Source organism: Budorcas taxicolor, chromosome 3, assembly GCF_023091745.1.
Source record: "Budorcas taxicolor isolate Tak-1 chromosome 3, Takin1.1, whole genome shotgun sequence".
Taxonomy (NCBI): domain Eukaryota; kingdom Metazoa; phylum Chordata; class Mammalia; order Artiodactyla; family Bovidae; genus Budorcas; species Budorcas taxicolor.
This window is the reverse complement of record NC_068912.1, coordinates 80,754,239-80,770,534: the sequence shown is the minus strand read 5'-3', so window position 1 is coordinate 80,770,534 and position 16,296 is coordinate 80,754,239. Positions and strand designations below refer to the sequence as shown.

Sequence of the window (16,296 nt, the reverse complement as noted above, 5' to 3'; positions counted from 1 at the left end):
GTCCGACTCTGTGACCCCGTGGACTGTAGCCCACCAGGCTCCTCCATCCATGGGGTTCTCCAGGCAAGAATGCTGGAGTGGGTTGCCATTTCCTTCTCCAGGGGATCTTCCCAATCCAGGGATCGAATCCAGGTCTCCCGCATTGCAGGCAGACGCTTTGACCTCTGAGCCACCAGGGAAGCCCTCTGATGTTTTTCATATGTGTTGTCGACCCTAAATGGATCTGTTTATTCATCCTTTTAAGTACTGCTATTGAAGATTGACTGTGAGCAGTCAAAGAAGGACAAAGAAGGACAAAGAAGAATGATACTTCCTGCCCTCACAGAGCTTCCAGCTTAGCAGTGGATTCACAGTTCGACACCTCCGTGCAGTGTCTGCATAGGAATGATAGGAGTCAGGAGAAGCCAACACGCCTCTAGACATGACTCTCCCATGATCTTCTTATTTGCTTTTTATAGAATCATAAGGCAACAGCAATTTCTAAAATGGAAATGAAACTAAACAAAATAATAAGACCATTTGAGAAGCTTATGTTTATCAGCCTAATTCTACTGATATTTTGCTGATAATACAGATCTGAAAACAGTCAATGTCTGTTTCGAAACTCTCTGAGACAGCTCATTTTCAGGAATTTTTTTCTTTTTAGAATGATTTGCCATCTGCCCTTTATAAACAGACAATTTTTAAATAAGGCCTAATTGCTTCATTTTTCACATCAGAAAGAGTGAGCCAGACACCAGAATTCTGAATTGAAAAATACTTTTATATTAGAGATTGCTTATCTTACACTATATCCTAATTGAAAGCAACTCAGGTACATCCTGGTAAAAAAAAATCTCTATTAATATTTGTAGACATTAAAAGAGAAGGAAATAGAGGCATTTTAAGACCTTGTTTGTATAGTAAATAAACCTAGTAGTAACATTTGGGGAAGTATAATCTTTATAAAGACTGTCTTTCTTCCATGGTATTGACACATTTTGGCCACTCTACTTAGCCAAATGAATATAATCATGTAATCACTTCAGGTAGAAGTATTAACTTTCTCAGAGTTCTGAAATTGTCAGTTCAGTTCAGTCGCTCAGTTGTGTCCAACTCCTTATGACCCCATGAACTGCAGCACGCCAGGCTTCCCAGTCCATCACCAACTCCCAGAGCTTGCTCAAACTCATGTCCATCGAGTCAGTGATGCCATCCAACCATCTCATCCTCTGTCATCCCCTTCTCCTCCTGTCTTCAATCTTTCCCAGCATCAGGATCTTTTCCAATGAGTCAGTTCTTCACATCAGGTAGCCAAAGTATCAGAGCTTCAGCTTCAGCATCAGTCCTTCCAGCGAATATTCAGTGTTGATTTCCTTTAGAATTGACTGGTTTGATCTCCTTACTGTCCAAGGGATTCTGAAGAGTCTTCTCCAACATCAGTTGTCAAGAACATCACTGTTAAGTGAACATTTAAAGTGGTAATAAGTAATAAGATTGAAGTTAAAAGGCTTGTCTGATTACCCAGGAAGAAGAACAAGAATTTTTAAGCTCTCTCTAGTTACATCAGCAGAAGGAGGGGAGTAAATACTCTTGTCCTCCGGAATGAAATGGATTCTTCTACTAAATATAATTTAAATATATTTAGTTGATGTTGATAATAATTGGTTAAACTTCTTGGCATCCATAGATACAGCAGATATTGATGGATTATTTCACCGAGTTAATTTAAATGTAACGAGAGATTACGTTAGCAGCATTAAGAGATTACTACTTTGTCACTATGCAACACAAGTCTGTCTGTGAGCATTGACGAGGCTGCATGCTGTGGCAGAAGGAAATACTGACCAATATCAGAAGGGATTGCAACATTCCAGTGTTGTACAGGCATGGTTCACTTCAAAACATGAATCCCATGGATAATCAGTGAAAAAAAAAAACCCTCCCCACTCATGGAGGCCTCTTCTAGATATGTTATACATAATTCCTTAATGCAAGCAACTACTTTTTCAGCTAAGAACACAATAGCAAGGAGACCTATTTTGAAATCTGTTTTTCTTTCCAGCTGGAAATTATGAAGTGTTTCTTTTAGATGCTCGGGGTAGTTCTTTTTCCTCTCTCTCTTATATAATTGACCCTTGAAGAGAAAGAATTTTTATCTTACAGAATTGACTTTTTTTCTCTTATAGAATTCCTATAAGAGAATAAGAATTCTCCTATAGAACTTCCTTCGGAGAAGGCAATGGCAACCCACTCCAGTACTCTTGCCTGGAAAAACCCATGGACAGAGGAGCCTGGTGGGCTGCAGTCCGTGGGGTCGTGAAGAGTTGGACACGACTGAGCGATTTCACTTTTCTCTTTCCACTTTCATGCATTGGAGAAGGAAATGGCAACCCATTCCAGTGTTCTTGCCTGGAGAATCCCAGGGTTGGAGGAGCCTGGTGGGCTGCCGTCTGTGGGGTCGCACAGAGTCAGACACGACTAAAGCGACTTAGCAGCAGCAGCAGCAGCAGCAGCAGCAGCATAGAACTTCCTGCAGCACAGGAAGCAAACTCAAAAGATGCTGAGACAGGAAGAGGGTAAATAGTGAACGCCGCTTCAGAACACTCTTTCTAACTTGCTGGGTTGAGGAAGAGGATTAAATTTGCTAATGTAATTGAATATCCTTGGCAGCAGTACTTGAAAGCAATTCCAGGAAGATGCAAATTCCCCTGTGTTTAAAAAGATTCTGCAGCTATCCTCAGAAACCATGTATTATACTTAACTCTAACCTGCCTAGTTAAAAAAATTTCTCCTTAATTGTTAAATTATCTTTTGAGTTGCTTTGATTCTGGCCATCTTTTAGTTCTGACTTTACTGGTTATCACTCTTTTCATTTATTTACAAACTGCCTTTAAAATATATTCTGTTCAGCTCTTAATATAATGAACTTAGAGAAGTTTGACTTTCTTGTATTTTTGAGTCAAGGAGCCAGAACTACATAGCTTGACTTGGCCTTTGATTCATGTAGACATTTTTCCCACCAAATTTTATTCGAGCATCCATTTCTAGGAGCAGAATGAATCTGAAAGAACTCCTGTCTCTACATAGGAGCTTAAATTAGGCCAAATTACAACACACTTGCCTTTCCTGGTCTGAAAGGACAAGTCAAGCCAGCTTTGCTAGGAAGCAATAGGGTTCACACTTTTCATGAGAAGTGTTCATTGGGAATAGAATGAGTACACCGGATTCTGTACAGGCTGTGTTATATGGATTCATAATTGGCATTTAAAATACTCAATTCTCAGAATACTCATTGCAAAACCAACTGTATATTTTACAACGCATTTCCAACCCAAACAGAAATAAGTGTTGTATTCTTATGCCATGTTCCAGCTTGTATCCATTAGTTTAAATAAGCAAAAGAGGACTAGGGTTACTGTTTTAGAGAGACTATTTTCTAATCCCTTCATCAACTCCATGATTTTCTGTTACATGCATTAAGTTCCCTCGATCAGAAAGAAAACAAAGATTGTGCAGCTATCCTCAGAAACCACGTATTATACTTAACTCTAACCTGCCTAGTTAAAAAAAATTTCTCCTTAATTGTGGGTTGCCATTTCCTTCTCTGATGCATGAAAGTGAAAAGTGAAAGTGAAGTTGCTCAGTCGTGTCCAACTCTTCACGACCCCACGGACTGCAGCCTACCAGGCTCCTCTGTCCCTGGGTTTTTCCAGGCAAATGTAATTTTTTGCCAGAACCACTTTCTATTACCCCATCTTCCTGTCTTCCCTTCACTCATCACGTATTTTTCTGTGTGGATTAGAAGCAGAGATAGCAGAAGGTAATGTTGACCAACTTACTATCTCCAGGAACCTTCATTTCTGTATTAACATTTTCTTTGTCAATTTCCCAGGTCCAAGATACTTCCTTCATTCTCTGTATTGTGGTGATACAACCAGAAATACCTGTCAAGCAACTGAAGAACCTCAATACTGTCCCCAGCAGCAAGCTGCTGTACCACCGGTTGGACCTCCTGGGCCAGCCTAGTGCTTGCCTCCACTTCAAACAGCTGGCCACTCTCGGTAAACCCTGCGCTTTTCAATTTCCCTTGTGGTCTTCCTGATAGCAGCTCACCATGAGCATCAGTTTGAATTAAGATGCCGAATGCCTTCCCAGGCGGCTCAGTGGTAAAGAATCCATCTGCCAATGCAGGAGAGGCAGTTTTGATCCCTGGGTCAGGAAGATCCCCTGGAGGAGGAAATGGCAACCCACTCCAGTATTTTTCCTGGAAAAATTCCATGGACAGAGGATCCTGGTGTACTACAGTCCATGGGATCTCAAAGAGTTAGACGTGACTGAGCACACTAATACCTGCAGTGCCAGTGTGGGGAGACAAATGTAAAAACAATTTGAGGCCTTGCCTTGTCTCTGGTTCTCCATCAGTCACTGAGATGAGGATCTGTGGGTTGGTGACTTCTTCAGGATGAACTCTCAGAAGAAACAAGGAAAGAAGTGAAAACAGGAGAAGGAAGAAAGGAGAGAAAGCAAGCCAGAATTTGATTTTAAGTGACGTTCCAGCCTCACCCTAGTCCTGAGGGGGGCTTTGGAGTGTAAATTACACTGAAAAGCTTACCCTGACTCAGGAAAGGGAGCTGGACTTTCATATTCCTTAGTCACTTTCAGGCTTCTGCTAATGCAGGACAAAGAGGTTTTAGCAGCCCAAAGAATGTCCATCAAACAGAGTGGTAGATATGGCCCACTAGAGGCAGGCACACAGATAATGACGATGCAGGGGTACAGCATAGGAGGTGGAAAAACGGAAAAGAGTCCAAGGGTGGCACACCTACATATCTACAGAGTGTATATCTGTACCTATCACAGACCCCTGTCTTTGAAAGCGCTTAGGAAATAGGCAAATAATTCAAAGAAATTTGCATTTGTTCTGTGCCAAGTATTTTAGAGCCATCATCTGAGTTGGCCTATTACAACTGAGGACTTTTGGGCTTATCAAAATATTGGGTTGGCCAAAAAGTTCGTCTGAGTATTTCCATATCATCCTGTGGGAAAAGTGGAATGAACTTTTTGGCCCACCCAATCATAACTTCCCCATGGTAACACAGAAAGAAGCGAGGCTCAGATGTGGTTCCTGCTTCTCCCATGCCTGATATGCCCCTTTCATTGCATGCTGCCATGTGCCAGATGCATACTAGGCATCTGTGGTATATGTTATATGTCACAGGATACTCACAGTACTATCAAACAGATATTTTCTTTTTCACCTTTGAAAATACTTAGAAGTCACCATCCATCCTCCAGTTTCAAAATGAGAGCCCTTGTGTTCAGGTTTCTCTTTTACATTCCATCCTACAGAGTTTTGTGCCTGGATATGAGATCAACAGAGCAGGCCAGCCTAAGTAGTTTTATCTATGACACACTCCATCAATGTGGACAACTTAGATGGCCAGAGATGTCTGCTTGGATTTACATTTCCTTGTTTGTTGTAATTTAGGTTTGAGGGAAAGGGGGTTGCCTTCTGTTTCTATAGAAAAGAGTAATTGAGTGAAAGTCACTCAGTCGTGTCCGACTCTTTGTGACTCCATGGACTGCATAGTCCATGGAATTCTCCAGGCCAGAATACTGGAGTGGGTAGCCTTTCCCTTCTCCAGGGGACCTTCCCAACCCAGGAAGTGAAGCGGGGTCTCTTGCATTGCCGGTGGATTTTTTAACAGCTGATCTACCAGGGAAGCCCCATACAAAAAAGTATGTCCTTTAATTCATATTTTTAAGAACTACTTAAAAAAAAGCTTCAGGTCAGTTCAGTCGCTCAGTCGTGTCCGATTCTTTGCAACCCCATGAATTGCAGCACGCCAGGCCTCCCTGTCCACCACCAACTCCCGGAGTTCACTCAGACTCATGTCCATTGAGTCAGTGATGCCATCCAGCCATCTCATCCTCTGTTGTCCCCTTCTCCTCCTGCCCCCAAATCCCTCCCAGCATCAGAGTCTTTTCCAATGAGTCAACTCTTCGCATGAGGTGGCCAAAGTACTGGAGCTTCAGCTTTAGCATCATTCCCTCCAAAGAAATCCCAGGGCTGATCTCCTTCAGAATGGACTGGTTAGATCTCCTTGCAGTCCAAGGAACTCTCAAGAGTCTTCTCCAACACCACAGTTCAAAAGCATCAATTCTTCGGCGCTCAGCCTTCTTCACAGTCCAACTCTCACATCCATACATGACCACAGGAAAAACCATAGCCTTGACTAGACGGACCTTAGTCGGCAAAGTAATGTCTCTGCTTTTGAATATACTATCTAGGTTGGTCATAACTTTTCTTCCAAGGAGTAAACGTCTTTTAATTTCATGGCTGCAGTCACCATCTGCAGTGATTTTAGATATGCATAATTCCCTTAGTCACTATGGGAAATACTACTATACTACTGCTGGTGAAAACAAGGTAATAAAAAAAAACCTTTTTATTTATTATTTATTTAATTAATCTTTAAAAAATTTTTTTATTGAAGTATTGAGAAGGCAATGGCTCCCCACTCCAGTACTCCTGCCTGGAAAATCCCGTGGACAGAGAAGCCTGGAAGGCTGCAGTCCATGGGGTCGCTGAGGGTTGGACACGACTGAGCGACTTCACTTTCACTTTTCACTTTCATGCATTGGAGAAGGAAATGGAAACCCACTCCAGTGTTCTTGCCTGGAGAATCCCAGGGACGGGGGAGCCTGGTGGGCTGCCGTCTATGGGGTCACACAGAGTCGGATATGACTGAAGTGACTTAGCAGTAGCAGCAGTTGATTTACAAGGCCAGTCTTTTTAAATTTGGTTCAGCAAAGTGCAGCAGTTTTTCTTAATGGAAAAAAAAAAAGCCCAAGCCTAGATTTTTTATTTCCTTCAGATAATCCCTCGTAGCTATACCATCCAATATGGTAGCTAGTAGCCACAGGTGACTATTGAGCACTTAAAATGTGGCTAAACCAAGTTGAGATTTATTTTAAGTATAAAATACATACTTAATTTTTTGTATTGATTACATGTTAAAGTGATAATGTTTGGATATACTAGAGTCTATAAAATATACTAGTAAAATTAACCTGTTTGGTTTTCCTTTCCTTCATGTGGCTACTAGAAATTTTTATATCACAATGGGGGATTACATTGTATTTCGGTTGGACGGTCCTACTCAGTTGGACATTTTCATTCCCAGAAAATGTAGAGCTTTATCAATGCCCATACATTACTTAGGACTAGTGAGCTGGTCTGGGGGCACACGGACAAACCTTATGCCAGTATCCAACTTCCACTGGGTACTCTTTCCAGTGTACCACCCAACTTCATTTAGGCCATAGAACTCCCCCAGGGCAATATGCGGAGAGATCACTGAGGATAGTTTAGTATCAGTTCGTAATGAAAGTGAAGCAGGATAATTCAAATATTTTTTGAAAGAAATGGAAAATAAGGGAAACAATGGCAAATAAGTGATTTTTACCTAATTCCATTGATGATGGGGATTTTGAGGCAAGGTATTAATTAAGGTCAGAGCTCCCTTCCAGAGGTCTGAAGGATGGGGCATTGTCTTTCTTGGTATACAAAGAAGGACAGAGGAATTTTGGAAGAGCACATCATCCTGTGTAGTTGTGTACACAGGTATGTAAGTACCATGTGTCTTATGTATGTAAGAGCTATGTGTCTAGCTCCTAGACATAAGACTGTGGGTCCTGTATCTCGGTTTTTTCCTCTCCTTTTATCCACATCACTACAAGGAAGGTCCCCTCCCCAAGTTGTGTCTCCTCCCCTTCTTCTGGTCCAACTCTTATCCCTGAGATGTTTTTTATATCATTGTGTTGTTCTAATATTGTTGTTTTTCTTTTTTTTCTTTATTCTTATCTCTGCACCTGGGTCCTAAGTGCTTTGCGTTTCAGGACAGTCGTCTCTCTCTGGCACACCTTGCCCAGAAGGCCCCGGAGCATATACACATGAACTCATTGCTAGGCAACCTACCCTCTTTTTAGCCACTGGCTTTCTTTTCCTTGATGTGGATACAATAATTACTCCCAAGCTATAACATATGATATGAGAGTTAAAGGAGGTGCAGCATTACTGGAAGCATTGTGTTGTGGTAAGGGAAGACTGCAGTTCTGACCCATCCTGCTCAGTTCAACCAAAAATCCTGGATGGAACCTTTTTTTAAATTCTTTGAAAATTGTCAGAGAACTAACCTAATTGGTAATGGACCAAAGCGCAGAAGCTTATAAGAACCCAGAGAAGAAAACTGCCATCTAAAACTGGTTTTAATGTACTCATATTTATCAACCCAGAAAAGGGACTTCCCCGGCGGTCCAGTGATTAAGGCTCTGTGCTTTCAATGCAAGGGGCTCCCGTTCAATCCCTGGTCAAGGAACTAAGATCTTAAATGCTGCGTGGTGTAGCCAAAATGCAATAATAATAATAATCAATCCAGAAGAAACAACTGTGAGATTTTGCTTTAACTAGCTTCTTTGGGCTAAGGAGAGCGACAAAAATCAAATCCAAGGTCCTCAAAATGTGGAGACTTACAAGTGAAACTGCCCTCTTCTGCCCTCCACCTTCCCCCACACACATACCTGCTTTTAGCAGAGGTCACAGAGGACGATATATTTAGGGTAAGAATGAACTGGAACTACGTCAGCCCTTGACATGAGATTCCTGGCTTCTGAGTTGTCTAAGGAATCTCGAGTGTTAGCTCATCATGGACTAGTTGAATACCGTAGTCCCCCCAGTGTGGCACTTGGGTCATTATCCTGTCTCATTGTTGGAAGAGTTTCCACCTCCCCATCCTGCCTCATCTTGGGATTGGCGCAGCAATCCTTTGTGGAGGAAGATATCCCCATCCTGTTGAGCCTCAGCATTTACTACAAAATTGTTTGTAAGCCCAGCATCCAGTGACAGAAAACCAGGCCACAAGGAAATAAGACACCGTGAGTGAGAACTAACAAAGGAATAGAAAAGGACTCACAGATTTAAATGAGATAAGACATGTGATAGTGCTTTCTAATACTTTTAAAAATATACAGTTGAAGAGTAAAATTTCAAAGACAGATGTAGTGTTTTTATTTCTAAATGTAATTCATTGCAAGGATTTCTGTCATAACAATACTGGGCTTTTCCTCTTAAGTAAGACCAACAATTAACTACTCCATTCTCATAGATTTTGTTTATGCTATGTTTAGTTGTGCCCATCTGTGAGTATCATTTTTTTTAGCTGAGTCTTGCATTGACTCCACTTTTACTCCATTTTTTCTTATGCCTCAATAATCATACTAATATGAACAGTAAGAGTCAAAACTTACAGAGACACGTGACTTGTGCAAGGACTGTTCTAAATGCTTTACATTTATTAAATCATTTTCTTTGTGTTATATTAGCTTATATAATTTTCACGAACTCTGTAGGATCAGCACTGCTATTTCCCCCACTTTGCAGATGATAAAAACGTCACATGTATTCTAACTTGTCCAACAGCCACACAGGCTTCCCAGGAAGTACAGTGGTAAAGAATCCACCTTCTGCTGCAGGAGATGCAAGAGACATGGGTTCAAGCCCTGCATCAGAAAGATCCCTTGGAGTAGGAAATGGCAACCCACTCCAGTATTCTTGCCTGGAAAATTTCATGGACAGAGGAGCCTGGCAGGCTATATAGTCGATGGGATTGCAAAGAGCTGGACTGAGCGACTGAGCATGCCACACATCACACAACCAGGAAATGGTGGAGCCCAGGTCCAACCCAGTCTGACTTTATGTCGTGTGCTACCTCCTTGGTCCCGATAAGTGTAAGATGTTATATGTGGATCTAAGGTATGTTGGGGCTTACCTTGTGGCTCACCTGCTAAAGAATTCACCTGCAATGCGGGAGACCTGGGTTCAACCCCTGGGTTGGTAAGATCCCCTGGAGAAGGGAAAGGCTACCCACTCCAGTATTCTGGCCTGGAGAATTCCATGGACTGTATAGTCCGTGGGGTTGCAGAGAGTCAGTATGTTGAATAGTTACATTCTCAACCCATGTGTCTCTTCAGGTTTCAGTTCAGTTCAGTCGCTCAGTCATGTCTGACTCTTTGCGACCGTATGAATCGCAGCACTCCAGGCCTCCCTGTCCATCACCAACTCCCGGAGTTCACCCAAACCCACGTCCATCGAGTCGGTGATGCCATCCAGCCATCTCATCCTCTGTCGTCCCCTTCTCCTGCCCCCAATCCCTCCCAGCATCAGAGTCTTTTCCAATGAGTCAACTCTTCATATGAGGTGGCCAAAGTACTGGAGTTTCAGCTTTAGCATTTTAGTTCTTCCAATGAACACCCAGGACTGGTCTCCTTTAGAATCCAGGACTGTAAGCTCCCTGCAGGGAGAGAATCTGACTTTTGTCCTTCACAGCTCCATCCAGTGTGGAGTTCTTTGCTTTCCTTAGGAGTGACTCTAAGCCCCTACAGCTGATAGATGGGCAGAGCCTTAGCCAGGCTTTTGTTTGAGCCTGAGGTGCAGGCCCTGTGTTCTGAGACCTGCTTTGTTGGCTTCTCTTTCAGAAAGTCCAACCGTCATGCTGTCTGCTGGCAGCTTCTCCTCCCCCTACGAGCACCTCAGCCAGCCAGAGACAAAACGCATGGTGGAGCACTACACAGCCTATCTCAGCGACAACACCCGCCTCATTGCCAACCCGGGGCTCAAAGTGAGTGCTGTCCTGGGGCCCGCGTTTCTGCTCTGTCCCTCTGCAAGCCTGGGAGGGGATGCTGCAGTGAACCTTTGAAGTGGGAAGCCGGCCTCTGGATCTGTGCCTCTCAGCTGGAGAGCCAGAAAGACAGAGTGTGAGGCCCAGGGGAGGCTGGCCAGCGAGGACCCTTCTGATGGATTAAGAAGCTCTGTGGGCCAGATGCAGAATATCTTTCAGGCTTTAGATGCAGTAGAGGCTTTCTAGGTAGGCGGGGTAGGAGTTAGAGACCAGAGAAACTTTCCCAGCCCCATTTTTCCCAGGGGGATAAAGTAAAGTGCCCCTACTGTCTGTTGAGATAAATATGATGAAGTTTAAGGATAGAGATTTAGGGGATGTATGTGTGTGTGTGTGTGGGTGTGCACATGCGCCTGTGTGTGTGTTTAATTATTTAATGCTGCGCTATAGGTTCTTTCCTCATAAATGCAAGAAAGCCTAAGTAGGATGAACAACTGAGTAAGTCACATATCCACTGGCTGTATTTCAGGAAGCTTTTGTTTTCACCAAGTTTGGCTGTATCCATCTGCTGTGGAAAGATTTTTAAGAAGTAATTGGGCTTGGCTTCTCTGCAAGAGAGCTTTGGGAAGCTCTGCCAGCAGGCCATTCTCTTTTCATGTGAGTCTTAAAGGATCCCCGCTATGTCTTCCTTTGTTTCCCAGTTCTCTGTCAGAAATGAAGTAATGGCTACCAGCCACGTCACAGATGAATGGATGACACAAATGGAAATGAGTAGCCTGAACACTTACATTGTCCGCCGTTACATAGCAACACCCAATGGCGTCCTCAGAATTTATCCTGGCTCCCTCATGGACAAAGCATTTGATCCCACTAGGAGACAATGGTGAGTTTTAGGGGCTTCCATTATCAAAGGTTCTTCCCCAACCCTGGAGAGACATGATAAGTACACACAATAAAGCAACTTCTGGCAGTCATATTTAAAGAAGATACGTTTCATGGCAGTGAAAATATGTTTTTGTATTGTTTTTTAAACGTAGTGTGAACAGCAGTTTGTGGGCTTCCTCTGTCTACAATGCTTTCATCTCTTTATTGAGCTGTTGAGACTGGAATGCTTTATACTTGGCCATTTCGGTTCCTAGTGGTTTGATTCCCACCTTACATGCAGTGTGTCCACAATGGATATACTTAATGTCATTGCATATGATCATGGTGTCAAATTACAGCTCATATATGACCTATGAAAAATGACATAAAAGCTGAAAAATATTTTTTTACTTCAAGGATTTATTTTTACTCTGATTTTCAAAAGCAAAAGCTGGTCAGGTAGTATAGCAAGGGGCAACCTAGGCATAAAAACAGGATTTCTCTTCTTGAGCCGCTTAGCAGCTGAGTTACTCGTGAGTTGGCTCATCTTTTTTACCGCCTGTTCTCCCGCCCTTCCCGACCCAGGGCACATTTTTATGTGCCCAGTTGTGTTTGTCCCTACCTGATTTATTAACCTTTGGTTTTGCCTCTAAAACATCAATGTTTTTTAAAGTTTATTAAAATCTCACATATATACTGAGTTCAGTATCTTTTCAAAAGAGAATTCCGTATTTTTACTGACCCCTTGTTGTTGGTGCTGTGGTCATATATAAATGGTGGAAATCCTTTTGAGCTTACATGTAACATAAGCACAGGTTACAATATTTTTTTAGGTTGCAAGCTCACTTTTTTTTGGAAATGTGCAAAGCTGTTGTTCATACGCTAAAGTAAGGACTTTCTTTGGTCTCCATCAGGTATCTCCATGCAGTAGCTAACCCAGGTTTGATTTCCTTAACTGGCCCTTACTTAGACGTTGGAGGAGCTGGCTATGTAGTGACTATCAGTCATACAATTCATTCATCCAGGTAATATTTCTTTATTTTCAATTTTCTCTTTAATTGGAGGATAATTCCTTTACCAACGTTGTATTGGTTCCTGCTGTACGACAACTTGAATTGACTATATATATACATTTTCCCCTCCCTCCTGGGCCTCCCTGCCATCTCACATCTCCGAGTCATCACAGGGCACTGACCTGAGCTCCCTGTGTTACACAGTAGCTTCCTGCTAGTTGTCTATTTTACATACAGTAGTAAAATTCATCCACCCTCTCCTTCCCCCGCCTGGTAATAGTTCAATTAATATTTACTCATTTCTTGAAAACATTAAGGATATTTTGAAAAGCTGAATAGAATAGTAGATAGCAAGGAGTAGTACCAAAGGTGTGACGTTTGATACGGGCAAGCTGGGATTTGAATATCTTCTCTGTTATCTTGGTTTTCCTAAACTTCCTGATGTCTGTAAAATGGGGATAATACTTACCTTACAAGGTTGTCATGTGATTGAGTCAATAAAAAGCACTTAACCCTGTTAGTGGCCATGAGGGTGCTTATGAAGAAGAAAAACAAAGATGTTAGATTCAGTAAAGCAGTTCCTGGAAATGCCAGTCTTAAACCAATCAAAGAAATAGACAGTTATTATCAGAGAGTGTTTTCCCATACAAAGAGTACTGCTAGTGAAAGAAATGTATCAAGACAAAAATGTATCAACACAAAATTCTTCCTTCTTGTGTTTGAGTTTCTTTAGAATTATATATAGCAACCCACTCCAGTACTCTTGCCTGGAAAATCCCATGGACGGAGGAGCCTGGTGGGCTACAGTCCATGGGGTCACAAAGAGTCAGACACGACTGATTGACTTCACTTTCATGCATTGGAGAAGGAAATGGCAACCCACTCCAGTGTTCTAGAGAATCCCAGGGACAGGAGCCTGGTGGGCTGCTGTCTATGGGGTCACACAGGGTCGGACACGCCTGAAGCGACTTAGCAGCAACAGCAGCAGCAGCGGCAGCAGAATTATATAAGAATTTGTTGTTGTTATGATGGTTTTGTTGCTGTTCTTACTTTGCCTTTGCACTCTCTTGAGAAATGAACGGCATTTTGAAAACTGATTTTTCCAAGAATGCTATAAAATGACAGTATCACTGTAAATACATTTAGGGTGCTTTATATTTCAGGTTTTTGAGGTTTCAGTATTTAAGCTACAAATGTCAGTGAAGTGTTGGATAAGGAGGAAAGTCAAACACATTGTTTTAATCCCTTTATTTGACAAATCACTATTTTTTCCTTAGCACCAGTAGAGACTATATCTTGACTGGTATCTGTAACGATGCCTTAAAATTTATGGGAGACAGATTTTCTTGCTAACTTTATGCTTTTCACTGGTGCTTATTGTATATCAAATGATTGACATCAGTAGAATTATTCTAATGCTAGTTCATTGGGAACAAGAACTAGGACGCGGTGCTGTGTGGAATTTCAATAGCATGACCTGTGTCTCCACAGTAAGCAGGGCCCTGTCGCCAGCCAGATATTGATTTCTTTTCAGGGCATGGTATCTATTTGGCTTCATCACATATGAACAAGCAAACATTCTCTTAGAACAAACCTTTTCAATGTTTCTAGTAACAGACCATCTGTAAGGCATATACCTACTGTTGTCTGAATAGCAAGACTTATCTTTTCTCTCATATATTCTAGTCAGTTGAGAAAAAGTAAACAAAGGTGTTTTCTTTGAGGGGACAAGCAGTCACCTTGATCTTTGATGACAAGGACATGGGCTGGAATCGGGCTCTTAAAGGTGATGCTTGGAGCAGGGAGAGGATGCCTACTTGTGTGTGTCTTACTTATTCCTTGACCTATTCCTTGATCCAGCTTCTCCCGCCTGCCACTCATTATCAAGAACCATTAACTTTTCCTCCTACACACTATGGTTTTGCTATAGGAGAGGCAGGGGGATCACAGAGAAGTACAGATTTTTATGTTCATATACTTGTTTTTGTCAGAATTTGAGTGGGTAGAAGAATTTCTCATTTATTTGTAAATATTTATCATGTCATCCCAAATGAAGCATGATGGAAATAGGATGGACTTTCAAGTTAGAAAATATCTTGGGTTCAGTTCCCTTATTTGGTTATTGTTTATGACTCAGACGGTAAAAGAATCTGCCTGCAATACAGGAAACCTGGGTTTGATCCCTGAGTCAGAAAAATCCACTGGAGAAAGGAATGGCTACCCACTCCAGTATTCTTGCCTGGAGAATTCCATGGACAGAGGAGCCTGGTTGGCTACAGTCTATGAGGTCCCAAAGAATCAGACACGACTAACACTGATAGTGTATTTAGACTACACAAGTTTAGCTATTTATGTTTAACAAGAGCCATAATGCCTGTCCATCACTCACTCAATGAGAATGTATTCCAGGAATAAGTATCTGCTCATGCCTTGATCCATATGCAGTCCCATGAATTTGATTGTTTGAGCATTTTCCTTAGGTAAGCACGTTTTTATTATTTAAAACCTATTTTGTTCACTGTATAATTTAGAATGCAAGTCAACTACTGCTTCTGGTTTTCAACCAAGGCAACCACCGCTTTAATGGGTGTGTTCATAGGTGGGCTCTGCAAAGGGACTTTTTCCAAATGAGTACCAGTGACTTTGATCTCACACGCCAACTTGAGAACCTGCCCTCCCCTTAAGACAGATTCTACTCTGAAAAAGCAGATTTGCCATTTACTGTCTATGACTATTAACAAGTTCCTTTTTTTGCCTTGGTTTCCTCATTCATAAAGAGGGAATTTAGGACCTACCTCAAATGATGATTTAAAGATTATTTTAAGTAATATACATGAGTCTCTAAGAACACTGCATGGCCCATGGTAAGGGCTCAGTTCAGTCGCTCAGTTGTGTCTGACTCTTTGTGACCCCATGAATCGCAGCACGCCAGGCCTCCCTGTCCATCACCAACTCACGGAGTTCACTCAGACTCGTGTCCATTGAGTCAGTGATGCCATCCAGCCATCTCATCCTCTGTTGTCCCCTTCTCCTCCTGCCCCCAATCCCTCCCAGCATCAGAGTCTTTTCCAATGAGTCAACTCTTCGCATGAGGTGGCCAAAGTATTGGAGTGTCAGCTTTAGCATCAGTCCTTCCAGTGAACACCGAGGACTGATCTCCTTTAGGATGGACTGGCTAGATCTCCTTGCAGTTCAAGGGACTCTAAAGAGTCTTCTCCAACATCACAGTTTAAAAGCATCAGTTCTTTGGCACTCACCTTTCTTCACAATCCAACTCTCACATCCATACATGACTACTGGAAAAACCATAGCCTTGACTAGACAGACCTTTGTTGGCAAAGTAATGTCTCTGCTTTTGAATATGCTGTCTAGGTTGGTCATAACTTTCTTCCAAGGAGTAAGCGTCTTTTAATTTCATGGCTGCAATCACCATCTGCAGTGATTTGGGAGCCCCAAAAAGTCAAGTCTGACACTGTTTCCACTGTTTCCCCATCTATTTCCCATGAAGTGATGGGACCAGATGCCATGATCTCCATTTTCTGAATGTTGAGCTTGAAGCCAACTTTTTCACTCTCCTCTTTCACTTTCATCAAGAGGCTTTTTAGTTCCTCTTCACTTTCTGCCATAAGGGTGGTGTCATCTGCATATCTGAGGTTATTGATATTTCTCCCGGCAGTCTTGATTCCAGCTTGTGGTTCTTCCAGCCCAGCGTTTCTCATGATGTACTCTGCATATAAGTTAAGGGCTCAGTAAATATTAAA

At 42.2% G+C, this 16,296-nt stretch overlaps 1 protein-coding gene across 1 annotated transcript in view; it reads left to right on the top strand.

Annotated features, from left to right (window-relative positions):
- CACHD1 (cache domain containing 1) overlaps positions 1–16,296 on the top strand; it is a 233,449-nt gene that overhangs the window by 194,043 nt on the left and 23,110 nt on the right. Inside the window, exons 13-16 of the mRNA XM_052637320.1 lie at positions 3,875–4,043; positions 10,519–10,661; positions 11,360–11,541; positions 12,437–12,547. Coding sequence (XP_052493280.1) covers positions 3,875–4,043; positions 10,519–10,661; positions 11,360–11,541; positions 12,437–12,547 — 605 coding nt within the window. The remainder of the gene's footprint in view (positions 1–3,874; positions 4,044–10,518; positions 10,662–11,359; positions 11,542–12,436; positions 12,548–16,296) is intronic.